At 35.5% G+C, this 19241-nt stretch overlaps 1 protein-coding gene across 1 annotated transcript in view; it reads right to left on the reverse strand.

Moving 5' to 3' along the window:
• The window catches only part of tmie (transmembrane inner ear), a 32743-nt gene that overhangs the window by 1142 nt on the left and 12360 nt on the right, over positions 1 to 19241 (reverse strand). The window contains exons 2-3 of the mRNA XM_058753248.1: positions 13169 to 13286; positions 12373 to 12522 (exon numbers count right to left, since the gene is read on the reverse strand). Of these exons, the coding sequence (XP_058609231.1) occupies positions 12373 to 12522; positions 13169 to 13286 (268 nt within the window). The remainder of the gene's footprint in view (positions 1 to 12372; positions 12523 to 13168; positions 13287 to 19241) is intronic.

A 19241-nucleotide genomic window follows, 5' to 3' on the forward strand; every position in this document is an offset into this window, starting at 1 on the left:
ATCTATATTACAAAAGCGTGACGATTCAGTAAGTGTATTTTCAGATTTTAAAAAGCCTTTTCTCGCTTACAGAGATTTGAGATCGTCTCAATTGTTCTACAGCTGCTCTGAATTCCATCAAACATTTTTATGGGAAAATGTTCCAACTGTAATATTTTCCCTCCCGCACGTTCACCCTATGCACACAATCCCAGCGCATTCCTGCTCCGAGGGGCCATTCTTACCAGATGATTGATACTAGGACATGTACAAGCTCTTTGAGACACACATGCTGCTTTCAAAAGAATAATATTTTTGTAATGCTTAATAGCCTGCATTTATAATTGGACCAAACATGATACAATCCACATGTTAGACAGTAAAAGAATGTGCAACCCAAAACTTGAGCTAAAGTAACGAACTCAACAAATGAATGAAATACTGTAAGTTTCAATAAGCATCGCATTTATCACATGTTGGCTTCAAAGCATTTCTTCAGGTGGAAAAATGTGTGTATATTTCCAAACACAGAGCAGCAGCAGCAATTTGAAAGCTCACATTCGCTTTTAACGTGTCCATTCTGTCTGTCACAAAGGTGTAGAAATGCAATGCGACGTGTCATCGCATATGAAAAGTCTGTAATTTGCAGTTGACACAGATTTTCCATTCATTCAGCAGCTATTAGCACAACAGTCACCCAGAACAAAATAATACATCCCACAGTTCATGTCTTAAAAATAAAACATATCTGAGCATGAAAGAGCAGTGAAAGGCATGGAAAATATTACGTCTATACAGTGTAGACAGTGTTATTTGCATAATTTACTCCTGATGATTCTTGATTATTTACATTACATTGTGAGAAGATCAAGACTTTTTTTTTTTTTGATGTCATTGATATTTTCATGAAAATGAAACACAATTTCCAAATTCTTACTGTAACATGGTTTAAAATCCTAATTAAAATGTCTAAAATGAAATGGCAGTGGTGGAAAAAGTACCGTATTATTAATCACAAAACAGAACAATAGATGTTGTACTCCTGAGGACATCTTTTCAGTCCTAAAGAATAACAGAGGGGTTTTCTCTCAGCCTTTCAACGGCTGTATGTCCGTGTGGATGATGAGAGTCAGCATTAAACCACTGCAATCATCTAACAACTGTTCTGAATGGAAAACATGTCATTACAGACCAGAGCTTCATCTTCTCAAAAATGCCTGCTGTATAAATATTGACAAATGAAATATAAAGCAGGTTGTATTACTGGGACCAAACACTTTATTATTATTATTATTATTTACATATTTATTTAAACTCTGAAGCACAATTTTACACATACAGTACACTCTCAGAAATAAAGGTACAAAAGCTGTCACTGGGGCGGTACCTTTTCAAAAGGTACACTTTTGTACCTATTAGGTTCAAATATGTACACTTTAAGTACTAATATGTGTCTTTAAGGTACCAAAATGGACCCTTTAGGTATAAACATGTACCTTTTGAAAAGGTACTGCCACAGTGACAGCTTTTGTACCTTTATTTCTGAAGAGTAACTTCACTGAAAAAAAAGAAGATCTTTTGGTGTAACACAAGGCTGTAAAAATGACCTTTAATTGTAACCAGTGTGTTCTTGGCTTACATTAACATTAATCTTACAACTATGAGTAAAGACAAACTTTAATGTAGCTTGACAAAGCCTTGTCAAAGTTTAAAATAATGGTCACACTTTATATTAGGTGGCCTTAACTACTATGCACTTACATCAAAAAATAAGTACAATGTACTTATTGTGTTCATATTGTACTGCAAAACACTTCTGCTGCTATTGAGGTGGGATACAGGTAAGATTACGGACAGGTTTGGTAGTCTGGGTAGGTTTAAGGGTGGGTTAAGGTGTAAGGGATGGGTCAACAGTGTAATTATAAATGTAATTACAGAAATTAATTACAGATGTAATTACATATAGGTATTTTAAAAAATACAAGTACAACGTAAAAACATGTATGCACACAATAAGTGCATTGTACCAAATGATTAATTTAAATGTAAGTACATAGTAGTTAAGGCCACCTAATATAAAGTGGGACCAAAATCATTTTTAAAAGCTTGAAGTTTGTTTACTCAGAGAAGGTCAGTAAAATGTGTTAATCTTGCGTCATCAAATAAGTTTGTACTATACAGTATGTGCAGTAGAGAGAATGTGTAATGTGAATGACATTTGAGTTCATGTGCGTTGCATGTAGACGGCTGCTGCTGCTCACAAAAGGTCTCATTTGATTAGACAGCTGATTACGAGCAGATTCATTTGCCTCTCTGATTACACTCCGTGCACACTCACACTCGTGTGCAAGATAAATCATCACCACTATCATCCTCTACATGTGTTCCAGTGAACTAACGATGTCGTCGTCTGCTCAAATGCTTAGCAGGTTACTGAACGAGTGCAGACATGAGTCTGCACTGCTTTCCACAGTCATGCGAATCGTACCTCAGCTCCACTGCAGCCGAACTCAGAGAGACAGACAGACAGATAGTCTCAGGTTTGAATACTGCGATGTGCTTCTGGAGTCTGTTTCAAAGTGAACGGCCAGTCGTTTTCACACCTGGCTTGTTTGGAGCGTTTGTTTCAGAACATGGTGTTTTGCATTATTGACACTATTTTGCTATTTCATACTGTATTGTTAAATACAGTAATACATAATCTGTATTGTTAAAAGCGCTATAAAGGTGACTTGACTTAAGTGGTCTAATGTATTTATATGCATTTATATAATCTGTGGAAGGCATGGGACCGTTAAATGTTCATCTAATCATATCCCTCGGCCCGAGGACTACAATAGGCTGTTCTACTGAACCTGCCTGTCAGCGTATGTACTTGCAGACCGAGTGAGAATGGAAGGCGTTATTACTGTAATATTATGCGCTTTGTACTGTAATGTTTTCTCACCAGTGAATGAGACAGGAGGTAATCTGACAGCGTCTCTAATCATGTCGCTGGTTAGCCTCTGGTTCATGTGTTTTGGAGGAGGCGTGGCTTTGGAGAGTGATTTGCAGGGAGGGTGGGATCTTATGCTTTCAAAGTTAGCTTGCTATTGCTAGCCTCTCCAAAATCACCTAGCTTTCATATGTAATTAATCAATTAGAGTGGGAATGTGCGTTACTGTACGTATGTGTCAGTCCACTTTGAAATGTTGCCTTGTGAATGTGAACTGAAAATTAAATGCAACATTATTATAATGAAATTCTCTATTTTGGAACCATAGACTGTAAAAAAGCTGGACGACATGATGTCATTTGGAGCCAGAGTTTGCGCAGTGGTGATCGTGAGGTGGAGCCGCGCCAAAGTCCCACCCAAACTCCCGCAGACCCAATCCCAAGCTCACAAGCATGACACCACACTCTGTTTTTACTGACACACTCTATAGCATCACTGTTGAAGAGTAATTAGCTGGTGAAGTGGATTTAATTACTGTAGAGTTAAAAAATGTTATCATGTGCATTGTTTAAAGAGGATATCATAACAAATGTCACCAGACTGGGAAGATTTTAAAACGAGCGGTTCATTCATAAATTCATACACCCTTACCTTCATGCTGTGGAAATACAAACGGAATGCAGAAGACAACGTGCACTGCAAGCGCTAAAAAGTGCTATAAAAGGTCTATAGCATCAAATAACAAATTAAACTTATTTTAAAAAAGACCACTTGAACATACTTCAGTGTGATAAAAGCTACCTAAAATCGAAACCCTCTTTGGGAAAAACGTATTTTAAAATGCAACATTATTATAATTTGATTTGATTTTTTAGTTTGGCTTACATCGCATTCGTTTACATGGAGAGGCCAGGGTTTATGACCTAAACTGCAGCCAGCCACCAGATGGCGATCAAAATGTTTTGGCCTTTCTTTTCAGGACATGTGCAGCAAAGCAAACAATCCACATGTCTTAAAATGCCTTAGTTCACAAATAAAGAACTGTATTTTCTAGCAGAAGTAGGGAACGTATAAGGTGCTATAAAAAATGGCTAAAACTATTTCATAAAAGCAGGAAGGTACTCAAAGCCTCGCCATATTCTACAAATATTCATGGCTAAAGGGGTTGCATTCACTTTGCTGCAAGGACTGCTGAACATTCACAATTTAGTACAGTTCTTTATACTTTATTTAACGAGGGGCATATAAATGATTTGGGCAAACATTTTGGTAAAAAAGTGCAGGGGTCCAACAATATAATAATGGTTCGTACACCCTTACTCTAAACACATTTTCATGCACCGTTTTTCTGTTGATAACATTTTGCACAACCTAAATGGATTCCATGGCTCTTATATCTTCAGTTTACTATGAAATAACGTCTAACCTGTGTGGGGCAGACATCTGTGAGGTTAATGATTTGGCCTCCGAGCTGAAAGGTCAGAGATTGAATCTCAGGGTTAGTAAGGAGTGTGAGTGAGGCCGGTCTTGGAGAATTACTGAGACGACTCTTTGTCTCTGCTGCTCAGTTGTTCCAGCGGTTCTGGGCCTGAAACCGGTCATGCTCTGGGTAATTCATTAAAAGCGTAAACATGGATAATGAAATACTTTTGCGAACACTTCTGCAAGCTTAGAAGTTTTCAAACTGATATTAATGCATAGTTTTGTGACAACAATCTACTGCTTAGATACCAAGAACAAGCCTGACAAGCGAGAAACAAAGCAACTAAAATAAACATTTATAACACTGAACTATTTGATTTTTTTCATTGTAAATGGAAACACAAAACCAAACCAACAGTGTTGACTTTCAAAAACTCCACAGTTATGAAGTAGCCTCAGGTTATTTGAAGATGATGTAATGATTATAATAATAATAATAATTTAGTTGGATATTATAGTTACTAGAAACATAGACATAGCACACTCGTTTCACTAAATACTTGCTGGCTAATAAATAAGTAATAATCCATCTGTTTTCAAATCTACATCATTTGAATATCACAACATCAATGTCTGTCAAAAAATAACATACAAAACATAGTATTTATGGGAAGCAGAGGTACAGCGAGTGCATGCATTACCTGGAAAACCCACACTACCAGATGTTTCGACTACGTCATCGCTTTCCAAAAAGACGGAGAAAATTGTGGCCTGAGTGGCTTCAGCATGCTGTCTGTATGTCATGTACATAATACATAATTCACAAGAATATAAATTTGTTCTTCAATCACTGAATTTGAATCGGAATGATCAGGGAACAGAGTGAAATACTTCACACCGCATGCTAAAAAGAATTAAATCCGATCCAAATGAAAGACTTCACCACATTAGTTAACATAGTTCAACATGTGTTAGTTCCTGATGGAAACAGGAAGTTGTACATTATTTGACAGACATTTTTTTATGCATGAAATATGCATTCTGATTCTGACATTCCTGATTTGAATATTTGCAGTTGTTTTATATTGTTGACTGATTCTTTTTTCATAATTTTGGCAATAGAAAACTGTTAAGTAAGTGACATTTACACATACACTAGTTCAGAATAGTATAAACTACAACAGGGAGGGATTAAGGAAAACTGAAAGCATTTTTTCCCAGTAGGATGCAGTTAAGTGCTCAAGGAAGAGATGACTTTTCAGCTCTTTTGAATATTGTCAGGGATTCGGCTTGACTCTCATATGCTGATGTAATATATTACTGACCTTGAAAGGTGATTTTTTTATAAAATGTAGTTTGATCACTATCTTCGCAGTTGTTTAAAGATTAAGGCAAATATCAAAGTTTGATAAAATATTGTTTATTTTCTTCAATAAAAGATGATGAATTGTTACATTATTTGGTACATTTCATTACCCCATAGCAGATTTTGATTTGTGTGTGTGTGTGTGTGTTTAAGCTAAATAGAATATAATCAAGGCTACACACTCATGGCTAATTCTATTGTCCCTAATCAATTAAACTAATTAGTGGATATATTTAAACCAAATTACAAAAATTAAAATGCTTTGTGAATTACTTTTTTAGATGAAAAATGCATGCGTTGTAAAATTAAGAGTGAGGTGCCCCTAAGACTTTCTCTAAATTTTTGCATTAGGAGTGCATTTTTTGTGATGTTTCGTGAATATGGCCCCTGAAATTCATAGTGTCTTTGAAAACACTTTAGATTAGGGAAAACTATTCACTATTAATTAGGTGCTTATTAGCATGCATATTACTAGCATATTGGCTGTTTATAAAGCACATATTAATGCCTTATTCTGCATGACCATATTTTAGATCATTTAACTCTATACATTACCTAAAAAATAACTACAACAACTACTTTACTTACTATCAGTAAGCGACAAATTAGGAGTTTACGGAGGGAAAAATATTAGTTTATATTAAATGTGTTTGTTGTTGTTTTTTCTACAAACAAACAGCTGTGAAGAGTGTAAATGGAGGTTTTGATTACACATATACTCTGGTGCTTTTTAAGCACTAAGACGTACTCTGATCACAAACCGCACAATCAGGACGCTCCTCTCTGAATGATATTCATATCACATTTTTTATGGGTGACCTAATTAATCCAGATGTAGCCGCAGTGGTTTCCACTGACATTATTTGCATAGCTGCCTGTGAAAAATGCATGTGTCCACAGAACCAAGCCACAAGTGTGTGATGCATTCCATCCATGAACATAAGGAACAGGCATTCGTACGGCGCCTGACGAGGGGCTCTTCCTGTGCTAAATGGTCTCCGTGGTATCTGGGAGAGTCCCATTAGAATGTCTTTAGCTCTAATGATGAATATAATTAAGTCAGGGTCTGTGTGGGTAAGTGCGAGCCTCAGTGGGTTTGTTTGTTTCAAACATACATACTACGTTATCCTTGGCACTGTGTGTGCGTACAGTTCTCCACACCTCATTCATGTGCGCAGATGGAACGTCAATGTTGAGTTCCATCTCATGCATATTGCAGTTTGCAGAGACCCGTTGCGCTGTTAAAAATCTATTTACAGTCTGTCAAAGAATGCTTTATCAACCATGATCCTATTGAAATAATGAGGCTACAAATATTCTTCTTTTTGACAGACGATCCATAACGTGACTGTGCCACAGTGGACCAATGTAAATATTTTGTGCAATGTTTAGGGCGGGGGGGGGGTATTTTTATTTGTCTGTAGTTTGGTATCCTAAAAACCGACATATTGTTTAGCAAATTATGCGTAGGCTTTTAGCCCTTAGAACTTTATCATTCATAGCAGTACAAGTTCATTTCTGTATATGACTAGTACATGTTGCAATCTCAACAATGTTGTAGTGAGCATTAGCATTTTCTCATGGCAGAGAAGTTGAATAAGCAGGATGAGGTTTATTAAACTGTTGACAAGTTTATAGCTATGGTAGTATGTTAAGTAGTACTGTATGTACTAAGGAAATAAAACTTGTTGCATTGCTTTGGCCAAGCATTCACATATGCACATTTGCGTAAAGAATGTTTCTGGTGTCTGAATCAAAAATATTCATCCACTCGAAAATGGCAAAAAGCAACAAAATGGTCAAAGACGTACATCTAGTGCATGTTCACATTGGAAAACAACTGAAAAAAGGGTCACAAAATCACTCATTCACATGCACAGCAGTATAGTTTGTAATAGGTGAATATCCACTTCATCCAGTTCTGTTTCACTATTAGTTTTACTGACTGAACCACCTCAGATGATTCAGAGACAGAGTGGTTTCAATTCAGACTGGTTTGCCAATTCACTGGGAAGAAAGAACTGACTTACAAGAATGATTAATTCACGAATGATCGTCATTGCTGGTTCAGTCAACAGAAACATAGAACATGCATGATTCTCATGATTCTCATTTGCTCTGACATGCACTGTGAGCTGTAAGGTCTTATATAGACAGGTGTGTGGCTTTCCTAATCAAGTCCAATCAGTATAATCAAACACAGCTGGACTCAAATGAAGGATCATCTCAAGGATGATCAGAAGAAATGGACAGCACCTGAGTTAAATATATGAGTGTCACAGCAAAGGGTCTGAATACTTAGGACCATGTGATATTTATTTCAGTTTTTCTTTTTTAATAAATCTGCAAAAATGTCAACAATTCTGTGTTTTTCTGTCAATATGGGGTGCTGTGTGTACATTAATGAGGGGAAAAAAATGAACTTAAATGATTTTAGCAAATGGCTGCAATATAACAAAGAGTGAAAAATGTAAGGGGGTCTGAATACTTTCCGTATCCACTGTATATATATATAAAATAATATTAATAATATAAGGAAAATGTTTCTCACAGATCATTCAGAGCTCTCATGATACACAGCATAGAGCCATACAGCTGCAGGCATCACTGAACATATCAATATTCATAACTATGTATTTTATTTTTTATTTTTAAATAGGAGACATCAATACACTCGATAAACCGACTTTGTCAGAAAGATAGTTAGAGGTTAATTATTTATTCAGGAAAAAAGGGCATAGACAGACACACAGAATAGTAACAGTTAAGATTAGGGACCAATTCTCACTATCAACAAGTTTCTTATTAACATTCATATTACTAGCATATTTGCTGTTTATTAGTATTTATAGAGCACATATTCTGCATGACCATATTTTACATTCTTAATCCTACACTGTAAAAAGTGAAAGTTGACTTAACTTAAAAAAATTGAGGAAACCCGTTGCCTTAAAATTATTAAGTACATAATAAATAAATAAAAAAAAAATAAAAAAAGTTAAGTGAACTTGAAATTCAATTAACTTATTTTATAAATTATTTTAAGGCAACGGTTTCCTTAATTTTTTTAAGTTAAGTCAACTTATCACTTTTTACAGTACCGAATACCTAAACTTCTTACCAACTATTAATAAGTAGCAAATTATGAGTTTATGAAAGCAAAAGTCGTTGTTAATTGTTAATTAATAGTGAGAATTGGACCTTAAAATAAATTGTGACCTACATGATTAAGTAAAGTCAACATGAAACAGAATTCACAACTCATTTTTGTGTCTGGAAAACAATATGTGCTTGTTTTATAGACAATGCATCAAAAGGCATTTTCAGGAAAAGAGACAAGTGCGTCATCCAAAATATAGTGCAGCTTAAAACTGTGATTTATGCTGAAATACAAGACTGTTAATATTATTTACTCAGATATTATGTGCTGTTACAAAGCTGCCAAGTGATACAAGCAAGACTCTGATATTCTTACATGGTTTCAGTCTGCAAAAGTGTACCTCAATAATACCTCAAATGTTCACTTTCTTAATATCAAGAGAATTCATGAGTTTATTTGTCAAAGAAACCTTATTTGTTTCAATAAGTAGGTTATCCTTGAAGTAAGGGCTGCTATGTTCTTATGCTGCACTTAGTGGCTGTAAAGAGAATGTCAAGGACTGCTTCACTTATTACAATATTGCTCAAGATGTGATCTGCTGTATAATTCAGGTTGTATGTTGTTAATTTTGCAGATTTAAGTGCAGTCACAGCAAAATAAAATTGCCACCAGAAAACAATCAGCCTGTTCTGTGTGTGCAACAAAGACACTATTTTCTTCTGTTAGGCTGCTTTATGACTGAAATCGGTTCATAATTGCCGAACTCTGCAAGATTGACAATGTTATTTTATTTCCTGTTTACTACTATAAAGCTGCTTTGAACATAAATCCTATCATGACAACTCTCTGAGGGTTTGGCACGGTAATGACAATGTTAATGTGTTTGGTCTGAGCGAAATAGATCTGCAACGCTTACTTGCTTCTGCCAGTACATCCCCAACATGCTGCTGTGAGCATGTAAGAAATACTGCAGCTGCACATATAACATATAAGAAATAACCACCGTATAAAACATGCATGAATCACCCCATAGCAGATCTATACAGGTGGAGCTGGGGAAGGTGGAGGGTTTCTGAAGTGTGCTGCAACTGCTACAGCAAGTACTAGCCAAGAAATTGAATGTTGAGCAGCAAGCTCATTGGCTGTTGATACAAAAAGAACCAATCAGCTACACCATGTGATGATGATGTCATTATGTCAGATTGAGTTAAACCTATCGGATTGCGCCATCTAGAGTTTCATGACAGAACTTTGGATATGACTTGAATGTGCCAAACTTTCCCAAAACTGGCCATATATATGACCAACAAAGTTCATTTTGCTGATGATCCCTGATTGTCTTCTTCAAAATCAGACCAAGTGAGCCTTTAACATCTTGAGTGAGAGTGGTCCTCTAACATCCCTCAACCAGTTTATGGATCTGGCACATCAAGGTTTTTATTTACAGTTTTTCTTTGTACATCAATAAATCATGCACAATAAGACCAGCAACGTGTGTTAGGAAAGTAAATGGGATCAATTCTGGTTCCAGGTTGACTTTAAAAGACAGAGACAGAGAAGGAAAATGTAAAGATATGTGCTTTTTACTCATTAATTACTTTATACTTTATATAGATTCAGCTAAGGCTGAATTTTTTAAGGATTCGCTTACATTTACACTTGCATCTTTCACTTACACCTACTGACAACAGATTCTAATCGCAGGCAAAACATAACCTCAAAGACACTGCGAGCAGCATATTTCACCAGTTTCATAAATAGTCTTGATAGTCTTTTCTACACTAAGGCATCCAGGAGTGCAGGCTGAGGACAGGCAAGCAGAAAGAACAGGAGAGCTCGAGCGCATCGCTCTAAGTGACTGGATTGAGGGGTTCCTCTTCTTCCCTGACCACAGGAAGTTGTCCACTACCGCGAGCCTGTACCTGCTCAGAGACTGTCTGCAGAGCTGACGCTTCCGCAAGAGCTGAGCAAACACACAAGAGACGTGAAAAGAGGGAAACGAATACAGATAAGCAAAGGGAAAGAGTAATAGCACTGGGAAAAGACAGATGACATCAGACACATCAGCTGAAAGAAAAGATTTGAAATGAAATGCAGGAAAATATGGAAGAAATGTAAAAAGAAAAATGACAATTCAGTGACGATGTGTGGCTTTTCTAGATTTCTATCAGGATGGAAATCTGCACAAGTTTGTGTGTCTATGTGAGAAGTCAGTATAGAAATAAACAGTACAGGGCTTCTGGAATAAAGACTTGTTTGGCCAGTGATCCAATGCCATGTTTAGTGTGACAACTATAATATAAACCAGCAAGACGGGGGGGTTCTACCAAAGGGAAAATACCAGGCAGTACTTTTTTTCCACAGAATTAGAATTTTTGCTGAATAAAATGTTTCAATGACAAATTTTCTTAAAGCACTGAAGGTCATTTTTCATCATGAAAAACTTTGTTGACCTTCTACTAAGCATTTGTCTGATTTTCATGCGAACCAGAACACATGAACAAATGTGATGAAGAGCTCGCCAAAATGGACGTGAGGCTGTATCTCCGCATCGCCTAAGCGTATTCAGACCAAACTTGATGTGTGTTATAATAACCATGACCTGAGGCTACCTGCACAGTTTCGGCACAACGCCACCTAGTGGTAGGGAGATATGGAAAACTTGACATTTATTATTAAAACTTCTGAACAGTTTGGCCAAAAATCAAAACTGGTCATTTTAGATTTAGTGCAGCATACAGAGTCCAACCATACCCAGTATCCCCATGTCGGCTATTTTGGCCATTTTTAATTTTGTTGTAATATGCTATATTTTACGAATGCATTGTTGCGAAAGTTTGTATGTCTCTTCGGTACCATACGCTGAAGGTACTCAAAAAATTTGGGGGAAGTGCCACCTTGTGGTAAATAATTATAATAAAATTGTAAAAATTGCTAATTGCTTTTGATTAGTTTAGCCTATTGTCATGATACTGATCTTGATAGATTCTTTGGATCATGTCGAAAACATCGATACCAATTATGCCATAATCGGCTGAACTTCCTGTCTGCCATTCAGAATTTTTTTTTTAAAACTCCTTTTTTAAAATCCTCCTAGACCATTGCTCCAATCTTCAGACCATGCTACAAAAAATGAATAGATTTCATGTCGATAGACGAAACGGTTTCCATTTACCACGCCAACGAATGACCACACCACATCAATTTGATAACAGCGCCACCTATTGGTCAACAGTGATAAACCATTAGATCATATTACTATTATATTTATGAATTTTTAACCATTTAGCTTAAAATAGCCTCTAAATATCTTTATTTAAAATATTTTTATATACTTTTCAATATTAATTTGTCTGTATAGGTTAATTAACTATTCACAGCAGTGTACTGTATGTCTGTATTAATTCATTTATGTAAAATAAATAGTTTATTGTACTGGGAATTTTACACAATGGGATGATGTGAACTTAAAGGACCAAAATAACAGACAAAAACAAAGAAGATGGTCACAAATCAGACAATAACATGATCAGATTTGTATTATCTGAAAGTAGGCTGTTTAGCACTTACCTCCAGGCATCTCTGTGAGTTCGTTGAGGGCGGGCACCGTCTCCAGTGTGTTGGCATACGTTTTCGCGGCTTGTCTTTGTACGTGCCGAGCCTCTATCTCTTTTTTCGTTCGTGGAATTCGGCATTTGAAGATGCAGCACAATGTTATTACTGTGAAATGAGGGAGAAAGCTGTGAAATATTTGAAAGAGAGTTGTCCTTCACAACAGGCAGCATCTCATATCTCTTTGTTCTGTAATTGATATTTTGCTCTGGGAGAATTTCATTAAATCGCTTAATGTGATTCACTACGAGCAAATAATTAAGTGTTTATTTTGACATCTATTCAAGTGAATTCTGAATGCAAATATATGCATAGCTTGCCATTTTAAAGAGGTCACCCACAAATGAAAATTCTGTCATCATTTATTCACACTCATGTCAATAATCATCATTAAAAATGACATGTAAACTATTTCTTCTGTGGAACACAAAAAGAGGGATTTTGAATAATATACTGGTCGCTCTTTTCCATGCAGTTACAGTGAATGGAGACTGGAGTTTTTCAGCTTCAGAAATGATACTGTATAGGTTTTAAAAAATAGTCTATAAAATTGTGTGCTATATCCCAAGTCCTCTGAAGTTAAAGTGCTCTTTTTTCACTTTGGAGCTTGACAGCCCCAGTGTTCACTTTTTATTCAATTGAAAAGAGTGGCTAAATATACCTTTTGTGTTCCAAGCACAAAAGAAAGAACATGGGAACAATAGATTGAACAAATAGTTATAGTAAACTATGGATTTTTCGTTTAGACACTTACTGATTGCTAGGATGAACATGGAGAAAATGCCTACAACCTGCCATAATCGAAGGCCCCAAAACACCACTGTTTCTGAAGTGACTGGATCTGGCTTTTTTGGAGGGTCTGTTGGCAGAAGCTGCAGGGATAAAATAAAAAAAATAAAAATGTGTTTTTTTTTTTTTTTTTTCCACCATCTCTTCCAATATCCAGGTAATTGCACCACTGAAATGGCAACAGTAAGCTTTTAAACTACCACTTTCACATGGTGTTCACAGTGGAAAGAAGAGAGGCAGAAACAGTTAGGCTGTAAATTGCTTGCAGTGCATTTTTAGACAAAGAGATGGAGAAAGTGGAAGCAAGTGGCAAAATAAAAATAAAAAGAGAGAAATTCTAAGCTAGCATCCAGATGCATTTTGAAGGATCTGGATATGTTTCAGTAGCAACCTTTTTGTGTGTAGCTTCAGGAAAAAAAAAAAAAAAAGACAGTTTTAATCTGTGTTTTTCAATTTAATTTTTAACTTAATAATTTTAAATATTTATTCTATTTTTCTGAGTTTTATGTTTTATATTGTTGTGTAATCATTTAATTGTGGGGTTTCATGGAATATTTGTCTTTACAAATAAGAGATCAGAGGGAATATCTCAAGGTTTTATGGGATGTATGTTATTGTAACAACCCATTCTCACTCCCAAGGCGTCAAAAACTGAAGCATGGTCAAACGCCTTTCGCGTCACTATGAAGACGCCAAAGGTGCCCCTAGGCGTCAGTATATGACAAAATAGGAACTCCATTGCTTTCAATTGCTTGCTTTATGCGTCAAGTCAAGACGCTCATGGAAAATGACAACACGTTATCCTCCGTTATTTTCAGTTGTTTGTCTTAGTTTAATGGTTTGCATGCATTTGTAAAAAATAGAAATAATTTTATATAAATTGATACTTTTATTGGAGCACCTAACCCACCCCTACCCTAAACCTACCCACTTCTGAACAACATAAAACACGTAACCGGAAAATATAAGTGCAGTCACAGGTATTTATTGCAAAAACTGACCATATAAACAACCAGTATAAAAGCATTACAAACAAGTCATGTTGCATTCCAAGTCTTCTGAAGCCATAGGAAGTCTTTATGAGAAGAAGAGAGAAAAACATACAAAAAAATACGCTAAGTACCTTGAGCGTCAAAAAGCGACGCCAAGTGGTCCTGACCAAGCTTCAATATGTGACGAGTTGGGTGTGAGAATGGGTTGATTGTAAAGCAGTCAGATTTCTGCTGGTCAGAAAAAGTCTGAGCACTGAAACATATGCAACTTGAAGTTTCAATCTAACAAAAAAAAAAAAAAAGATTATGGATTTCTGTTCAGAAATGTAGTATTTGATTTTCTAAAAATATCAAAGAGGCTCAAAATCACTCTCCAGAACATTCTCGTTCACCATTCCTGGCTGGTGGAATGATCTTCCCACCCATATTCGGAGTGCTGGATCCCTGTCAATCTTCAAGCAACAGCTGAAAACTCATCTCTTTCGACACTACTTGACTTCAACCTACACATAAAAAAAAAAAAAAAAAAAAAAATCTTTCTCCTTACTTATTCCTTCCTTGCTAGCTTGTACTTATTTAAACAATGCCTGAGACTTGGTGTTACAAGCACTTCCTTTGTCGAATTGCCTCTTCAAGATGAATCGCTTCATGTGTTCCCCAAATTGTAAGTCGCTTTGGATAAAAGCGTCTGCAAAATGACTAAATGTAAATGTAAAAATACACTATACACTTCAAATAACATTTAATTGCCTTTATGTATTTTACAAATTGTAAAATTGAATATACATTTTCAAAAGTCCCCTTTTCAGCAGAAAATGCTGTATTACATAATCCTTAAAAATCATTATGTAAATTTAGTGCTCAGGAAATCTCTCTTATTATTAGAAAATTTGAAATAGTTGTGTTGCTTACTGAAATGTGCCTTTACTGAAAGTAAGCTTACACTTATTGAAAAGCAGGATGGCATTTAAAAATATTTCACATGAATATTTCAATAAACTTGCTGTCTGCACAGCTGTCATTGCTGTAAGTTGCAGAACAGCAAACAAAAGCATGCATTTATAGCATTTGAAATGTTTTACTAATCGATTACTGATCGATCCTGTGATCATTGTCACTATCTGGTCCTTTCAAAAACACATTACATAGTGATTCCAAACTTTTGAATACTTAACTCCAGCTTTGACAAGCTCTGGAGACCTGCAGGCTTCGTGTGTGACAGCAGCTTTAAGGTGAAAATGTGTTGCTTTTGTGTAAATAATTCAGTATTTATGTCATACAGTACAAAGCATTGGTGGAAGGTTGGATTCTGGGATTCAGTCAGTGTTGACATGTTGATGATTCTGCACTCCTGAACTATTATACCTGCAGTATACCTGCAGACAGACTTCATTTCACTTGTCCCAAGCAGTGCATTGTCTTCATGGTAACTGTATTGTCCACATCAAAATTCATGTGGTTGGTCATACAATGACTGTCTTTCTTTGTCTTCACATTGTGATTTAAAATATATCTTCCAGTCTGTCACCTCAAGACATCTTGGAGACCAGGTCCTACTAGTTCTGGTGGTTACAAGCAGATGATGATCGGTGCTGGATGATGGTCTTGTATGTTGAGATGTCACGTACCAACATGACTGTACTTTAATCTGCCGAGGAGTTACATGCCCTTTTGACACATGCATATAACAAGTGCTGTATAGTGCACCCACAAGCAGATTCAAGTTTGTGAAGGTGAAAAGTAAAACATGAATATAGCGATGCACATGGTGAAGGTTCTGACACCTGTATTGTATCCAGTGTTTGCACAGGGTGCACACAATGCTATAGAGAGAATTACTGCCTGCCCACTTTTTCAAACTATTTGAAAATCTGACAAAAAAAAAAAAATTACAAGACTGTGTACTTAACGGCTTTAATGAGGGAAAAACTACAATGAAGCATTGCAAAAGACAATCGAATTAAAAATGAATGAGAAATATAAAACTATCCATTTAAAGTTGTTGATTTTATATATATATATATATATATATATATATATAGAAAAATAAAGAAACAAATTTAAAATTAATTTCAAAATATGCACAGATTTTCAAAGATTTACGTGTATTCCACATCATGTCATTCATGTCATTCCATTCCAAATCCAGACGTGATTTGGAGGAGAAGAATTATTGAATAATATTGTTCTTTTTGTTTTCTTTGCGCACAAAAAGAATTCTGGCAGCTTTGTCAAATTATGGTTGAACCACTTATATTTTATCGATGTCCTTACTACGTTTCTGGGCCTGGCAATGTTCCAGTTCTCTTGCTGTATATGGAGAGACAGAGAGCTCTTGAATTTCATCAAAAATATCTTAATTTGTGTTCCAAAGATGAACGGAGGTCTTATGTGTTTAGATGACATAAACGACATGAGGGAGAGTAATTAATGACATCGTTTTCATTTTTGGGTGAACTTTCCCTTTAAGGTCCAATTCTCACAATTAACAAACCATTAACAGACTTTTGCCTCATTAAACTCCTAATTTGCTGATGATTAATAGTTAGTATGGTAGTTGTTAAGCTTGGGTATTGGGTAGGATTAGGATGTAGAATATGGTCATGCAGAATATGTGCTTTATAAGTACTAATAATCAGCCAACATGTTAATAATAGGCATGCTAATAAGCTAATAAGTTGAAATAACGCAAACTGATGGCTTCAACAAAAGCATGTATCATCTATTAACAGACTTGGAACTCACAGTATAGGTTTGTCTTTAAAGGTTTACAAGTTATTGTTAAAATCTATTTCCCTATGGAGAAGATGGATGGCATTTTTACTTCTGGAACCCGACTGTTGCGCTCTGTTGTGTTCAGGGCTGCGTTTCCCAAAAGCATCCTAAGCCTAAGTTGATTGTAGCTCCACTGGTGGCAATGGGTCTACGATGTACTTAGGCTTACAATGCTTTTGGGAAATGCAGCCCTGGTTGGTTGCTGGCTGATTGCTTACTGAACGAAATCAATAAAGCCCACCTAAGTCTCTATGATGTTCTGGTCTGCAGTGTGTACTGTAATTACACATTGTTTCATTGTTGATATTCATAATGTTATCTTCATGTCTTATAGTCGCATTTAGCACATTAGAGCTAGCCAATAATTTAGTTTGCATTTTGTGATGATACAAGTTGAGCTATGCCATTTAGTATAAATCACCCAACATGAGTATAATGCCTTAAAGTTGGACATACTTTTAACTAGTTTTCAACTTGATATAAAGAATCTGATAATTTAAAAAAGTAATAGCATATTTCTTCTAAACAAGCTGCACAACCTTATTATATGTAAAAGGTGCACAATAAATTTTAAAATGTAGGGTAAAGGGTTCGTTCAAATCTCTAACCCTGTGTGTCGCCAAAAGCAATAGTGATGCTTGTCTTAGCAAAAAGCACTAATAATTATACCATTGGTAGTATTGACTGATTAGCATGTTATTTTTGCTAGATAAAGGGTAACATTTCCACCAGTGAGGCTGGAGATAGCAAATGTCCCGTCAGCTAAAAGTGAATTATTATTGATGTTTGTCTTATTCAATAAACCCTGAGATTTTCAAATGGTTGCCTGCTATGGCACATCAATAGCCAGTGTGCTGAAAGCTCATTCAGACATTCATAGCTTGACACTTGTGTTTCTCCAGTTTACTGCACATGCAAGCTAACAATATAGATGCAGAAACTCTTGGTGGATTCAGTGTGTATGTATATACAAAGATTAAGCCTCGGAGCATAGATTTATATGTCTGATTAAAAGATCAATATCTCAACCAGAGAATGAGGTGAAATCCTTTTTATTTCACTCACTGTGTAATATCAGCAGAGCAGAGTACTTCAGGGATTTGTACTGAGCCCGTTTCTACTGAGAATAAATATCACTGATAGAAATGCCTCATACTCCCTCTATGACTAACCAAATACTTTCTGTTCTTCGGAGCTGCATGGCCTCTAAATTTATATCAGTCAGATAGTTTGTGACGTAATCTTTATTTTCATTCAGTATTACATACTTTCAGGTACACACCACTTTCACACACCAAATAGCATAGTTCCAGACAAGGAGAAACATCTCAAAGGTATTTTACAGTAACATATTCTATAAATGTATATAAATTATGAATAATTACTTATACAAATATACAATGAGTCTTAGATTAGTAATGAGTCTCAGATGGTAATCTGTGGTAACTTTTCTACGATGCATAGAACAACCTCAACAACCTGGCTGTTCAAGTATCGTGGAGAAGTTTCCACAGTTTTTCTTTTACAAAGAATTTAGTCTCTTGCACAGTAAACTATGCATGTGTTTTAATTGCAGGGATGTCACAATAATTATAGACTATGAATTTACATTAAATGTTGTTAGTTAGTTAGTTAGTTATCATATATGTTGTGTTGAATAATGAAGATTTGGTTTAAATCTAATTTAGTGTAATTTCAAACCCTAGAATTATTAAATAACAACACCAATATGTATAATAATTTAATTATCACAACATCCCACTGCCTTCTCCCCAACTGCCCCAATTAACTTTTCAATTTAAAAAAATAAAAAATAAAATAATACCCTCCAAATCTACATGATTTTTATAATCTATAATGTACAAAACACTAAAATCTGTTTTGTATGATTTATTTCATATGATGTTTAAACGTTGTTCAAAAGTCAGACTATTCAATAGATTTGTTTAATTTTTTTTTTTTTACATCTGCGCTCAAGAGAAGTATAGCATTGTAGTATCTTACCCATCTTATCCTAATATTTATTTATTTTAGTTTAATTTTGTATCTACTCTAAACTTGCCAGAAATTATGAATTTGGGTCGCTACTTGTGAAGTGAAAAAAAGCCAACAAAAATGCACTTAACTGGTGCTTTTATGTGAACAAACAAAGTCTCTGATGTCCCCAGAGCGTATATGTGAAATTTTAGCTCAGAATAACCCACAGATAAATTTTTATAGCTTGTTAAAATTGCCACTTTTAGGGTATGAGCCCAAACGCACTGATTTTGA

The sequence above is a fragment of the Onychostoma macrolepis genome, chromosome 02 (assembly GCF_012432095.1).
Source record: "Onychostoma macrolepis isolate SWU-2019 chromosome 02, ASM1243209v1, whole genome shotgun sequence".
In the NCBI taxonomy this organism is placed as follows: domain Eukaryota; kingdom Metazoa; phylum Chordata; class Actinopteri; order Cypriniformes; family Cyprinidae; genus Onychostoma; species Onychostoma macrolepis.